A 14996-nucleotide genomic window follows, 5' to 3' on the forward strand; every position below is an offset into this window, starting at 1 on the left:
GCCCAAATAAATGCTTCACAGAGTTCAAGTAACAACATCAACTGTTCAGAGGAGACAGCGTGAATCAGGCCTTCATGGTCGATTTGCTGCAAAGAAACCACTTCTAAAGGACACCAATAAGAAGGAGACTAGTGTAAGAATATTTTGAAGATAAGTACACAACGCAGAGGACGAGAGGTCAAAAGTACTAACGGTCAATAGGGAATTTATCAATGGGAATAGTTGGTTATCATAACTACGTGTGGCATGTTCTCATTGGTTCAATCTGAAATAGGATACTTGTTATTTGGCCATTGGCACAGTTTTATTGCAAGGAATTCTAATTGGTCAACCACAGGCTATGGCTGGGTTATAAAACAACATCATATCCTTTGTTCTGTGGAGAGAACCACAGGAGAGAATCACTGAGGACAGGGGAGCATGAACATTACTTCCATGCATGATTTGTTCGCTTTGGCTAAACCTATTTCCCCCCCACCCCTGATTTACTTTGGGGCATGTGTTATTGAAGAGTAACATCAACTGCTAACATTTGGTGCCGTAACCCGGATGACTTGGTCTGAACAACAACAAGAAAAACTCAACTGGGTGTTGTTCCAGAAGAAAGAGAGAAGGCTGAGAAGAGCACAACCCACTTTGGGGAGTCAACTCTTCATCTCCTGATTGATGGCATAAGTGCTGGGTGAGTCTAGACAATTATAATTTTAAAAGAACCAATCAGGTTCAAATGTGTGCATGCAATGAGTGATACGTATCTGTGATGTATAAAGGTTCAAGTCCTTTGTTCTATTACAGAGTTTAGTCCTTTGTTTGCTCAGTTAGTGGTTTGTGTCCTCTGTAACTGGTTTGTTCTCTATTATAGGGGTTCAAATCCTCTATTAAAAAGGTCAAAGTCCTTTCTTTTTGTGAAACCTTGTTGCATAGAAGTGAGTTGCTAGTTGAGTAGCAATTTTTATGTATGGTTAATGTAAGGCTTCAATGAGCTTTTTGAGGTGAACATACATTTTTTTATGGGTAGCCAGACCCAACAGAAAAAATATTTGAGTAATCAAAAGGGGATATATTTTGGGGTAAAATAAATGTATAAACATTGTGTATATCTCTGAGTTCCTCTGTCCAGTGTCTGTGTTCTTTTGCCCATCTTAATCTTTTATTTTTATTGGCCAGTCTGAGATATAGCTTTTTCTTTGTAACTCTGCCTAGAAGGTCTACATCCAGGAGTCACCTCTTCACTGTTGACGTTGAGACTTTTGTTTTGCGGGTACTATTTAATGAGCTGCCAGTTGAAAACTTGTGAGGCATCTGTTTCTCAAACTAGACATTTGAATGTCCTCTTGCTCAGTTGTGCACCGGTGCCTCCCACTCCTCTTTCTATTCTGGTTAAAGCCAGTTTGTGCTATTCTGTGAAGGGAGTAGTACACAGCGTTGTACGAGATCTTTAGTTTCTTGGCAATTTCTCGCATGAAATAGCCTTCATTTCTCAGAATAAGAATAGACTGACGAGTTTCAGAAGAAAGTCCTTTGTTTCTGGCCATTTTGAGCCTGTAATTGAACCCACAAATGCTGATGCTCCAGATACTCAACTAGTCTAAACAAGGACAATTTTATTGCTTCTTTAATCAGAACAACAGTTTTCAGCTGTGCTGACATAATTGCAAAAGGGTTTTCTAATGACCAATTAGCCTTTTAAAATTAGAAACTTGGATTAGCTAACACAACGTGTCATTGGAAAACAGGAGTGATGGTTGCTGATAATGGGCCTCTGTATGCCTATGTAGATATTCCATTAAAAAATCTGCTGTTTCCAGCTACAGTAGTAATTTCCAACATTAACAATGTCTAGACTGTATTTCTGATTAATTTGATGTTATTTCTTTGAAAACAAGTACAATTTTAAGTGGCCCCAAACTTTTGGACTGTAGTGTATATTATAATGCCATTGTTTCGTTAGAAGGCCACTCTGGACAAGGGCGGAACAGCTCCTCCGGATGTGAGCATGAAAGATATTTTAAATTCACTATCTAGTGATATGAAGAACCATTTCAAAGTAAAGAAGTGTAGGCAAGAGATAATAAATAAATATTCTGTCATTGTTGACAAAGATGGAATATGGAATCTGTCTGATATACAAAAAGCTGGGGGGGAAATACAGAGAATGTCTAATTCCTTGACAAAGACACGATGGTAAGAAAACGTGATGAGAAATCATTTCTGGAGAATCGTAACAGGACATTGAAGAGAGAAGGATAATTTGAAAGCTCTCGGTGAACAAATCAAAACCTTGAAAGTAGAAATTCAACAATTACAGGCAAGGGTAGTTAAAACAGACTTGACACCCACCTGCGGACCATTTGTTCCCTCAATCTACCCTCAGGCTGAGTTGCGCAAGGATGATCGGGTTTCAAGCATCTGGTCAGTACTGCCTGGCTTTGAGTCAACAGATACTGACAGCGGTGACGAACGATGTCTTAGGCCAACCAGAACACAGGCTGTAAAAGGTAGTAAAGACAAACCTCTTCTGACAGTTATCCCGCACAAATCAGCATCTCCAAAACAGTTGGATGAATAGTCAAAAACGTTGAAACATCCACAAGAAGTGGGTATGAAAACATGGGACCATTTGAAGCGCTATAAGAAACTCTACAATCTACATCCTTATGATGGGTTAAAGTTATTAGCCTTTGTTTTGAACAACAGTGAACATGGTGTACTTGAAGAACATAGTTTAGAGCTGTGGATGGTGAAGAGCAAGATGTGGCGGATGAATGGAGAACCATACATGTTTTCCTTAAGGGTCTGACTAATGCAAGCACTAATTGGGGAGAGAGAACCAAATGTGTTCAAAAACCGAAATAAACTTTTGTTGAATTTGAAGAAAGGTTTAGAGCGACGGTGGTTATACACAGTGGGTTACCTGACATGGAAGATGAAGATACACACAATTCCTCCAAAAATGGGGCAATCACTCATCAGCTGATGTAATCCATACATGATGATTTGCGAAAAACGTTTGTTTCCACAACTAATGACTGGGAGAGACAAAACTACGGCAACATCATCGACAGGTTGTCCCAACTGGACAGAGACATCAATCAACATAATAAACCGGCTGTTATCAGAGTTCTGCGGGTTACGAGTGAAACCTATAACATTATTCGTTCAGCAGAAGAGAAACCTGGTGTATGTAATTATTGCTGCATTTCTGTTCACAACGAGAATGTCGGAAAAGAAAACTAAATCTTATGATGAATTTCCAGAAGAAATAGGGTCCGTCTAAGGGAAAATGGAAACAGGACAACTGCCTCAATGATACAATGCTGATGCAGAAATGTAAGAAACTCTCTATGGCTCAGCTGGATGCTGTGGAAGTAAGGCCCCCTCTTACGTCCCATCTCAGCTGGTGTACATATGAATTCAGCTGGAATATATGTGAACATGATTAACAACTTTGCAGTAGATTTTTTTGTAGATACGGGTGCTGAAGTCACTGTATTGCCCATGTCTTGTGCAAAACATATATGTCCTCAGCACAGTACACGGGCAAGAAGATCAACAGGAGTTGGGGGGGAGACAGACAGATATGAAACAGACTAAATCATTATCAATTTCTATTGGTCCAATGAAGATTGATGCAGGGGTGTGGATAGGCTCATATGAACAACCTATTTTAGGTCTTGATGTTATTATGCAACTTGACTCTCTCTACATTGAACATTTATGAAGGGAAGGTGAAGTGGAAAATTAGACAACTGCAGGGATCTACAGTTCAGAACCGTCCTATTTGGACTACGAAGAAAAACGAGTGTGGAACTTTGGATATGGAACCAGTGTGCTAGCAAAGAAGCTATGGCCGCTACTAAAGTAGTGGAGGCTCCTAACATCATCATACAACGTGGCACCACATGTAATCCAGCCACTCTGATGTATCTTACAGATACCACATTTTTTGAACACGACTGTTGTGAGTTGGTTTTGGATCAGCTCTCTGATAGGGTTAATAAGAGTCATCTGTTGGAAAACCCTGAGTTTATCTTATACATAGGCAGTTTAAGCATTGTGGAGGGGGGGTGGAAGGCAGGCTGGGCAGTTACTACAATGGACAATGTGATAGTGGCAGGCACGTTAGATTTGAGGAAAGCAGTTGTTCACCTTATGAGTGACACAATGCTTAACTATTGCATACAACTCTTTAATGCAGTATGGGAAGCAGACAGACAAGAGGAGTGAGGAATAAGCCCCGAGTGGGTACATGACGTAGTACCAGGACAGTGGGTGATGGTAAAAGAAATAGGGCCAAAATGGGAAGGTCCTTATCAAGTTTTGCTCATGAGGTCAGCAGTAAAAGTCCAGGGAAAATCACGACGGATACATGTCACTCATTGCAAGGTTGTCCATTTTGATGACAAAGCGGAGTCTGGAGAATTTAGAACTGATTGATTAGCAATCGGGGGCCAATCTTGGGTGAAGAAGCATAGTAAGATAATCAGAACCTGATAAGCTTCTATGTTGTACACAGGAGTCATCATATTAGGGATATCTAGCCAACATTTTCCTGAAAATTGGGACATGTTTACTTAGGGAAATCTATTTCTCTTGAAACCAGGACATGTTACTTTCACTTTTTTGTTTCCTTCATTACAGGTTATGTGAATTTACAGTCTGAAGCTGAAGCAATATCCCTTGATCCAAGGACTGTACTTGAAATGATACAAGATCACCGGTGAAGTGTTCATTAGAGAGTTCTTATCAACCAGTGGAACGGAAGAAGAATTCAAATGGAAGAAGAATTCCTTACTACCTGCAGACTGTCAGAACATCATTTCTAATAGCTATCTATGTGAGACTGATACCAGTGTGGAAGAGCTGGTCACTTTTAAAGGACCTGGTGAATGATTAACTTGCCAATAGGACGATAGAATATTGTCTTGTAGAATATATATTTTTTAGTTTCCTCCTAATACAGGATGTTGTAGGGACATTATCATTACACCTGTTAATACTTGTTTTCTATAACTGTTTGAAATATATTTATTATTGTAACAGCAAGTACAATATGCCCTTTATAGAAATGCAAGGAGTTAAATGTGAATGATTTATGCTTACTACTGTTTTTATACTGTCTATTTATTCATGATTTTTGTTTTCTTAAAATACATTTTAAGTATTTATTTTTTAAATGGTGAGAGTAAAGGGGAGAGTAAGAATATTTCGAAGATAAATACACAACGCAGAAGACGAGAGGTCAAAAGTACTAAATGTCAATAGGGAATTATCAATGTGAATTATCAACATCTGTTAGGAATCTCAGTCCTGAACTCATAGCTACGTGGGGCACGTTCTCATTGGTCAAACCTGAAATAGGATACTGGTTATTTGGCCATTGGCACAGTTTTATTGCAAGAAATTCTAATTGGTCAACCACAGGCTAGGGCTGGGTTATAAAACTACATCCTGTCCTTTTGTTGTGTGGATAGAACCACAGGAGAGAATCACTGAGGACAGGGGAGCATGAACATTTACTTCCAAGCATGATTTGCCCGCTTTGAATAAACCTATTTTAATCTCCCTTATTTGCTTTGGGGTCTGTGTTATTGAAGAGTAACATCAACTGCTAACACTTGCTTGGGCCAAGAAATATGAGTAATGGACATAAGACCAGTGGGAATCTATCCTTTGGTCTGATGAGTCCAAATTTGAGATTGTTGGTCAAAACCGGCGTGTCTTTTTTGGACGCAGAGTAGGTTAACGGATGATCTCCGCATGTGTGGTTCCCACCGTGAAGCATGGAGGTGGAGGTGTGATGGTGTGGGCGTGCTTTGCTGGTGACACTGTCAGTGATTTACTTAGAATTCAAGGCACACTTAACCAGCATGGCTACCACAGCATTCTGCAGCGATACGCCATCCCATCTGGTTTGCACTCAGTGGGACTATCCAACCCTGATCCAACACACCTCCAGGCTGTGTAAGGGCTAGTTGACCAAGAAGGAGAGTGATGGAGTGCTGCATCAGACCTGGCCTCCACAGTCACCCGACCTCAACCCAATTGAGATGGTTTGGGTTGAACCGCAGAGTGAAGGAAAAGGAGTCAACAAGTGCTCAGCATATGTGGGAACTCCTTCAAGAAAAGCATTCCAGGTGAAGCTGGTTAAGAGAATGCCAAGAGTGTGCAAAGCTATCATCAAGGCAAAGGGTGACTACTTTGAAGAATCTCAAATATAAAATATATTTTGATTTGTTTAACACTTTTTCGGTTACTACATGATTCCATAGTTTTGATGTCGTCACTATTATTATATCATGTAGAAAATGGTAAAAATAAACAAAAATCCTATAATGAGTAGGTGTGTCCAAACTTTAGACTGTTACTGTTTTTATAGAAATATTTAATATATGTTTGTTAACCTGACATTGTTTGACTCCTGGGCTCCATTCCTGAAATAAAACAGAACAAGGAAATAATGTATGACTTTTGTTATTCCTTGAGATGTAATGCATTATATTTGATCAATTTCAATCAAACTTTTCAAACTTTTTCAAATCATATTTTCCCATTCTTTAGCCAAACTGTTTCATCAGCTGGTTACTACTGTATGTAACGTCTGCTTCCAACTCATTCTCAAACACATAGATCCCCTGAACGCAGCTCACTTTTCAGCCCACCTTCCAGCTCACACTCTCAAACACATAGATCCCCTGAATGCAGCTCACTCTCCAGATCCCAATCCCCTGAATTCTGATCACCTGTTCACACACCTGTATGTCATTTACACTATTTAGTTCAGTTCATTGTACCCCATCATTGTGAGGTATTGTTTGTTTTTGTGCACATTCTATTCGGAGCGCTTATTTTAGTTTATTTTCATATTAGTCCTCCCGTGTATCGTAGTTTTTGGCCATCCTCATCCTAACAACGTTTTTTGCCATCCTCATCCTCATCCTAACAACGTTTTTTGCCATCCTCATCCTAACAACGTTTTTTGCCATCCTCATCCTCATCCTAACAACGGTTTTTGCCTATCAGATTTCCTATCATCAACTTATTGTCTGATCTCCCAGACTACGTTATTAGCCTTTTTTCCCCACCTGTAATGTTACCTTTTTGGATTCCCTGTGTATGACCTTCTGCCTGTCCCTGGACCCTGCTACCTGCCTCCTCCTGTGGTCCTTTACTAAATAAACACCTGCTGTGCCCTGCGCTTTAAACCAGCACTCTGTCTCCCATCATGCTCATTACACTGTAGACTAAAGAGCACGATTTGAATTTTTTCAGAGGAATATACAGTGCCTTGCGAAAGTATTCGGCCCCCTTGAACTTTGCGACCTTTTGCCACATTTCAGGCTTCAAACATAAAGATATAAAACTGTATTTTTTTGTGAAGAATCAACAACAAGTGGGACACAATCATGAAGTGGAACGACATTTATTGGATATTTCAAACTTTTTTAACAAATCAAAAACTGAAAAATTGGGCGTGCAAAATTATTCAGCCCCCTTAAGTTAATACTTTGTAGCGCCACCTTTTGCTGCGATTACAGCTGTAAGTCGCTTGGGGTATGCCTCTATCAGTTTTGCACATCGAGAGACTGACATTTTTTCCCATTCCTCCTTGCAAAACAGCTCGAGCTCAGTGAGGTTGGATGGAGAGCATTTGTGAACAGCAGTTTTCAGTTCTTTCCACAGATTCTCGATTGGATTCAGGTCTGGACTTTGACTTGGCCATTCTAACACCTGGATATGTTTATTTTTGAACCATTCCATTGTAGATTTTGCTTTATGTTTTGGATCATTGTCTTGTTGGAAGACAAATCTCCGTCCCAGTCTCAGGTCTTTTGCAGACTCCATCAGGTTTTCTTCCAGAATGGTCCTGTATTTGGCTCCATCCATCTTCCCATCAATTTTAACCATCTTCCCTGTCCCTGCTGAAGAAAAGCAGGCCCAAACCATGATGTTGCCACCACCATGTTTGACAGTGGGGATGGTGTGTTCAGGGTGATGAGCTGTGTTGCTTTTACGCCAAACATAACGTTTTGCATTGTTGCCAAAAAGTTCAATTTTGGTTTCATCTGACCAGAGCACCTTCTTCCACATGTTTGGTATGTTTCCCAGGTGGCTTGTGGCAAACTTTAAACAACACTTTTTATGGATATCTTTAAGAAATGGCTTTCTTCTTGCCACTCTTCCATAAAGGCCAGATTTGTGCAATATATGACTGATTGTTGTCCTATGGACAGAGTCTCCCACCTCAGCTGTAGATCTCTGCAGTTCATCCAGAGTGATCATGGGCCTCTTGGCTGCATCTCTGATCAGTCTTCTCCTTGTATGAGCTGAAAGTTTAGAGGGACAGCCAGGTCTTGGTAGATTTGCAGTGGTCTGATACTCCTTCCATTTCAATATTATCGCTTGCACAGTGCTCCTTGGGATGTTTAAAGCTTGGGAAATCTTTTTGTATCCAAATCCGGCTTTAAACTTCTTCACAACAGTATCTCGGACCTGCCTGGTGTGTTCCTTGTTCTTCATGATGCTCTCTGCGCTTTTGACGGACCTCTGAGACTATCACAGTGCAGGTGCATTTATACGGAGACTTGATTACACACAGGTGGATTGTATTTATCACCATTAGTCATTTAGGTCAACATTGGATCATTCAGAGATCCTCACTGAACTTCTGGAGAGTTTTCTGCACTGAAAGTAAAGGGGCTGAATAATTTTGCACGCCCAATTTTTCAGTTTTTGATTTGTTAAAAAAGTTTGAAATATCCAATAAATGTCGTTCCACTTCATGATTGTGTCCCACTTGTTGTTGATTCTTCACAAAAAAATACAGTTTAATATCTTTATGTTTGAAGCCTGAAATGTGGCAAAAGGTCGCAAAGTTCAAGGGGGCCGAATACTTTCGCAAGGCACTGTATAGTTGGTGTCGTAACGTGACTATCATATTATATGACTGCAAATAATTACCTACTATGTTTAATTATTACTCAATTAAATTAATCATGTAATAATTAACTCATTGGGAATTTGGGGCACCACGGGAAAAGTAATTTACCGAGTTACTATCTCCCGACAAACTCTCAAGATTTTCTAAATATCTCTTACATCAATAAGTAAACTATTCATTATTTCCTCATATCAGTCTAATTCGTAGATCTGCACGAACCCTAACCTAAGTGATAAATCAGTGATACACAAATTGGCTTAATTATTTATCAACTAACTAAATAATCACACAGAAATACATAAAACACACACACATGGTATAGGTTATTGATTACTAACATAATGCAATGAAAACAGTCCCTAGTGGACTAACAAAAACATGACCTTCTGGTTACACAATGGAAAGGGGAGGGGTATGTAAGGAGAGAGTTAACTTCTCGTACATACATTTGGAAACTACGCTCACCGTAGTCAGAATATTTAGCACCCTAACAACCGAAATGCAACATATACAGTGCCTTGCGAAAGTATTCGGCCCCCTTGAACTTTGCGACCTTTTGCCACATTTCAGGCTTCAAACATAAAGATATAAAACTGTATTTTTTTGTGAAGAATCAACAACAAGTGGGACACAATCATGAAGTGGATCGACATTTATTGGATATTTCAAACTTTTTTAACAAATCAAAAACTGAAAAATTGGGCGTGCAAAATTATTCAGCCCCCTTAAGTTAATACTTTGTAGCGCCACCTTTTGCTGCGATTACAGCTGTAAGTCGCTTGGGGTATGTCTCTATCAGTTTTGCACATCGAGAGACTGAAATTTTTTCCCATTCCTCCTTGCAAAACAGCTCGAGCTCAGTGAGGTTGGATGGAGAGCATTTGTGAACAGCAGTTTTCAGTTCTTTCCACAGATTCTCAATTGGATTCAGGTCTGGACTTTGACTTGGCCATTCTAACACCTGGATATGTTTATTTTTGAACCATTCCATTGTAGATTTTGCTTTATGTTTTGGATCATTGTCTTGTTGGAAGACAAATCTCCGTCCCAGTCTCAGGTCTTTTGCAGACTCCATCAGGTTTTCTTCCAAAATGGTCCTGTATTTGGCTCCATCCATCTTCCCATCAATTTTAACCATCTTCCCTGTCCCTGCTGAAGAAAAGCAGGCCCAAACCATGATGCTGCCACCACCATGTTTGACAGTGGGGATGGTGTGTTCAGCTGTGTTGCTTTTACGCCAAACATAACGTTTTGCATTGTTGCCAAAAAGTTCAATTTTGGTTTCATCTGACCAGAGCACCTTCTTCCACATGTTTGGTGTGTCTCCCAGGTGGCTTGTGGCAAACTTTAAACAACACTTTTTATGGATATCTTTAAGAAATGGCTTTCTTCTTGCCACTCTTCCATAAAGGCCAGATTTGTGCAATATACGACTGATTGTTGTCCTATGGACAGAGTCTCCCACAGCTGTAGATCTCTGCAGTTCATCCAGAGTGATCATGGGCCTCTTGGCTGCATCTCTGATCAGTCTTCTCCTTGTATGAGCTGAAAGTTTAGAGGGACGGCCAGGTCTTGGTAGATTTGCAGTGGTCTGATACTCCTTCCATTTCAATATTATCGCTTGCACAGTGCTCCTTGGGATGTTTAAAGCTTGGGAAATCTTTTTGTATCCAAATCCGGCTTTAAACTTCTTCACAACAGTATCTCGGACCTGCCTGGTGTGTTCCTTGTTCTTCATGATGCTCTCTGCGCTTTTAACGGACCTCTGAGACTATCACAGTGCAGGTGCATTTATACGGAGACTTAATTACACACAGGTGGATTGTATTTATCATCATTAGTCATTTAGGTCAACATTGGATCATTCAGAGATCCTCACTGAACTTCTGGAGAGAGTTTGCTGCACTGAATGTAAAGGGACTGAATAATTTTGCACGCCCAATTTTTCAGTTTTTGATTTGTTAAAAAAGTTTGAAATATCCAATAAATGTCGTTCCACTTCATGATTGTGTCCCACTTGTTGTTGATTCTTCACAAACAAAATACAGTTTTATATCTTTATGTTTGAAGCCTGAAATGTGGCAAAAGGTCGCAAAGTTCAAGGGGGCCGAATATTTTCGCAAGGCACTGTATTTACGCATAGATGTCTTTCTCTGTTGTCTCTCTTTTGAAACCATTTGATCCGTCTATGGCGAGTAGTTCAATGCACGTCTCTGTCCTTTTTAGTTGTATGCTTCTTTGTCTTGGAATGTCCATTAGAATGAATACATCAGAGTGGTGAGAGGGAACTGTTCTTCCCTCTTTGGTCATGTTTCCTAGACTACTTTACAGAGCTTCAGACTGTGAATGTTTGGTCTAGTCTTCACCTTCTTCCCTCATCGAGAGTTTCAGAGGGTCTTAAAATTTCTGGTCTTGTATTTTTAACCATTTCAACATGTGGACCATGTCCTCATGTTATCTGGTCTGTATTTAAATTCTCAGAGAGTCCTTTTAAGCACTCTGGAATGAAAGGCGGTTCCATCATGTTGATACAAACTCTGACCTCATTAGGGGCGTGGCTTAGTTTGTGTGCAACAAACATGAAAACCATTATCTCATTAGAAGACTAAAATCACATTTCTAGTTCTAATAGTTTCATATTTAATCATACGTTTTACAACATTTAGATGTAAATCTGATATATACTGTGTGGAAGCTCTTAGTTACAATGTTTCCGTTATGTCTTTCTGATCATTTTAATAGCATCACAAAATAGATATTAATTTCCCATATTCTGTCATCATTCCCAACATTCTTTATGTTAGAAATATTGTTTCAATGTCCATTGTTAAAATTTTGGCAGCACAGTCTCTCTGAGTAACAAAGGATTTTCAGCCTTCCATTTCTGCGTGTGGGAGAGTTTCTGCAAGGTATTTAAGTCATAAAACAGGCCAAACTCCCCCCTCTCCTCTCCTGTGGGAAGAGGGGGGAGTCTGGCTATCCTCAGACATTTGTCTAGCTAATGGGTCCTTTTGATCCTCACCAAAGAGAGAGAGAGTCATGACATTGGTAATACTTGAAGTTTATTCAAATGTAACCAAGGAGATCAATAACGTGTCCACATAACAATCAGCCCGTAGATGTCGCCAAAGCATAAGCCTTGATAATCCTGTCTGGCTTTACGATAACCCATTATATCTACAACTTCGCCTCACTCATGCCATGGTCTCTGCATACAATATATCTAATTACACACACACACACAATTCAATTGGATGATATCTACAACCTCGCCTCACTCACGCCACATTCTCTACATACAGTAGATCTGATTAGACGCCCAAACTACCTCACTTTGTTGCTTACTTGACTTGATCCACCCTTGTTCACACTCCCCTCCGCCCCAGCAAGGTAAAACTTCCCCAAGCCATAATACTCACCGAAATATCTTCCTCGCTTGGTGATGAGGCAGGAATCTCAAGTGGTGATGAAATATAGCCACCGCTGTAGCCCTCTCTTTCCAGGGGAGAATAAATTAAATTAATTTTAAAAAATGAACCAAACGTATTTAGATGCCAGCGTTTCCCTTAGCCATGGTTGGCATATGTACGTACGTGTTAAAAGGCTAGGGGCAGATTCACCCTATTTCTGTGGGCTTGCCTTTGTGTTATGGCTAGGTTCCATGCAGAGATCAAAGGGTGTTGATTCACCGTTACCTGACTCCCAAATGTCAGACATAATATTGCAGCACTTACACCTTTAGCAGAAAACGTCCTAAATCCATCTAATATTGAGAGATGAAAGGAGTCCTGCTCTTTATTGTATGTCTATGTTTGATGTAATATTAAAGTTCACCCAAATTACAAAATGACATATTGGTTTCCTTATCCTGTAAACAGTCTATGGACAAGGTAAGACAGCAGTCCATGCTTTGGTTTTGTTTATTCGACCACTGTCTCCGAAACCTAATACCAGGGATATTGACTTGTATTGGATTTGTTCCACAAATGCGGAGAGTCGGCAGGTAAACCAAACCAAAGCATTGATTGCTCTCTTACCTTGTCCATAAACTGCTTACAGGGTACAGAAACCAATTAGTAATTTTTTATTTGAGTGCACTGTCCATTTAAACGGGCAATCTGCAGTTCAAACAATAACAAAGTGACACCCCGCCACTGATTTGGTAAATAGCTGAGGGATGGGACTGGACAAAATGTAACCACTCTCAAATTCAGACAGAGATGTGTATGCAAGGACTGACCTCCCATGAGATAGAAAATAAAGTCTCAACAATTTTTTAAGGCTATAAAGTGCTTGTTCACACTTATTTTGTGTACAAACAAAATGATAAAAAACAAGCTTATTTTGGGTTCTGATGGGGTACAACAATTGAACTAAGTTCATAAAGCATTTCTACGTTATATCCTTCTGGAATCAATAGCTAGCTATACACTAAGTGTACAAAACATTAGGAACGCCTTCTGAATATTGAGTTGTACCCCCTTTTGCCCTCAGAACAGCCTCGAGTTGTCGGGGCATCCCTGTCGAAAGCATTCCACAAGGATGCTGGCCAATGTTGACTCCAATGCTTCCCAAAGTTGTGAAACTGTTGAGCATGAACAACCCAGCAGCGTTGCAGTTCTTGACACACTCACACCGGTGTGCCTGGCACCTACTACCATACCCCATTCAAAGTCACTTCAATATTTTGTCTTGCCCATTCACCCTCTGTATGACACACATACACAATCCGTGTCTCAATTGACTCAAGGCTTAAAAATCCTTCTTTAACCTGTCTCCTCTCCTTCATCTACAATGATTGAATCGGATTTAACAGGTGAAATCAATAAGTGATCATAGCTTTTACCTAGATTCATCTGGTCAGACTGTCATGGAAAGGGCATGTTTAGTACACTAAGTGTACTGTATGAATTTAAAAGTCCCAAAATTGGTGTAACAATCGCAGATTGCCCCTTTAATAACAGATGATAAGGGTGATGTTGATACAATTGATAATTGAGACTCATTTTGTCTCGATCCATCTGCTTTTCTCTGTAACACCCCTTCTCTCCACTCCTCCTCAGACATCAACATGGCGGGGGAGCCCATGCCCAACAGACCCAGAGGGCAAGGTTGATATTGATGATTGAGAGACTCCTGTGACTTTTTACTAAATTTTTCTAAATTTCTCTGTAACATTCTCCCTCTCCGTTTTTCCTCAGACATCAACATGGCGGGGGAACCCAAGCCCAACAGACCCAAAGGGCTGAAGAGGTCTGTCACTGCTCTCTACAGGTACTCCATAGGGAGTAAAGCTTCATGGAAGGGACGGGGCAATAAGTAATAAGGGTTCAATCTCAATTGTCTCAATACAGTAATTGCTGATAATTCCTTTACTCATTTCCTATCCTTTAACATCACTGATCTGATAGAACCGGACAGTGGGCTTTTTGCCATACAGCTCTGATCTGTCTTTTTCTGAGACCGGGGCATACAATGGAGAGGAATTTGAGGAAATTAGGAAACTTTTGATGCTAATTGTCATTCCAGAATGTTATAATGTTGTTTAATTATATATATACATAAATATACATTACTGTTCAAAAGTTTGGGGTAACTTAGAAATGTCCTTGTTTTTGAAAGAAAAGCACATTTTATGTCCATTAAAATAACATCAAATTTATCAGAAATACAGTGTAGACATTGTTAATGTTGTAAATAACTATTGTAGCTGGAAATGGCAGATTTTTTATGGAATATCTACATAGGCGTACAGAGGCCCATTATCAGCAACCATCACTCCTGTGTTCCAATGGCATGTTGTGTTAGCTAATCCAAGTTTCTCATTTTAAAAGGCTAATTGATTATTAGAAAACCCTTTTGCAATTATGTTAGCACAGCTGAAAACTGTTGTTCTGATTAAGAAGCAATACAACTGGCCTTCCTTAGACTAGTTGAGTATCTGGAGCATCAGCATTTGTGGGTTCGATTACAGGCTAAAAATGGGCAGAAACAAGCACTTTCTTCTGAAACTCGTCAATCTATTCTTGTTCTGAGAAATGAAGGCTATTCCATG

General features: G+C 39.8%; 1 protein-coding gene across 7 annotated transcripts in view; it reads left to right on the top strand.

Annotated features, from left to right (window-relative positions):
* Nucleotides 1–14996, top strand: part of raly (RALY heterogeneous nuclear ribonucleoprotein) — a 172073-nt gene that overhangs the window by 109398 nt on the left and 47679 nt on the right. For 6 of the 7 annotated variants that reach the window (XM_021568426.2, XM_021568427.2, XM_036949859.1 and 3 more), the window contains 2 exons: nucleotides 14005–14052; nucleotides 14143–14215. In XM_021568426.2, coding sequence (XP_021424101.1) covers nucleotides 14005–14052; nucleotides 14143–14215 — 121 coding nt within the window. The remainder of the gene's footprint in view (nucleotides 1–14004; nucleotides 14053–14142; nucleotides 14216–14996) is intronic. The other variant, XM_036949861.1, reaches the window with a different exon arrangement.

Source organism: Oncorhynchus mykiss, chromosome 17 (genome assembly GCF_013265735.2).
Source record: "Oncorhynchus mykiss isolate Arlee chromosome 17, USDA_OmykA_1.1, whole genome shotgun sequence".
Classification (NCBI taxonomy): Eukaryota; Metazoa; Chordata; class Actinopteri; order Salmoniformes; family Salmonidae; genus Oncorhynchus; species Oncorhynchus mykiss.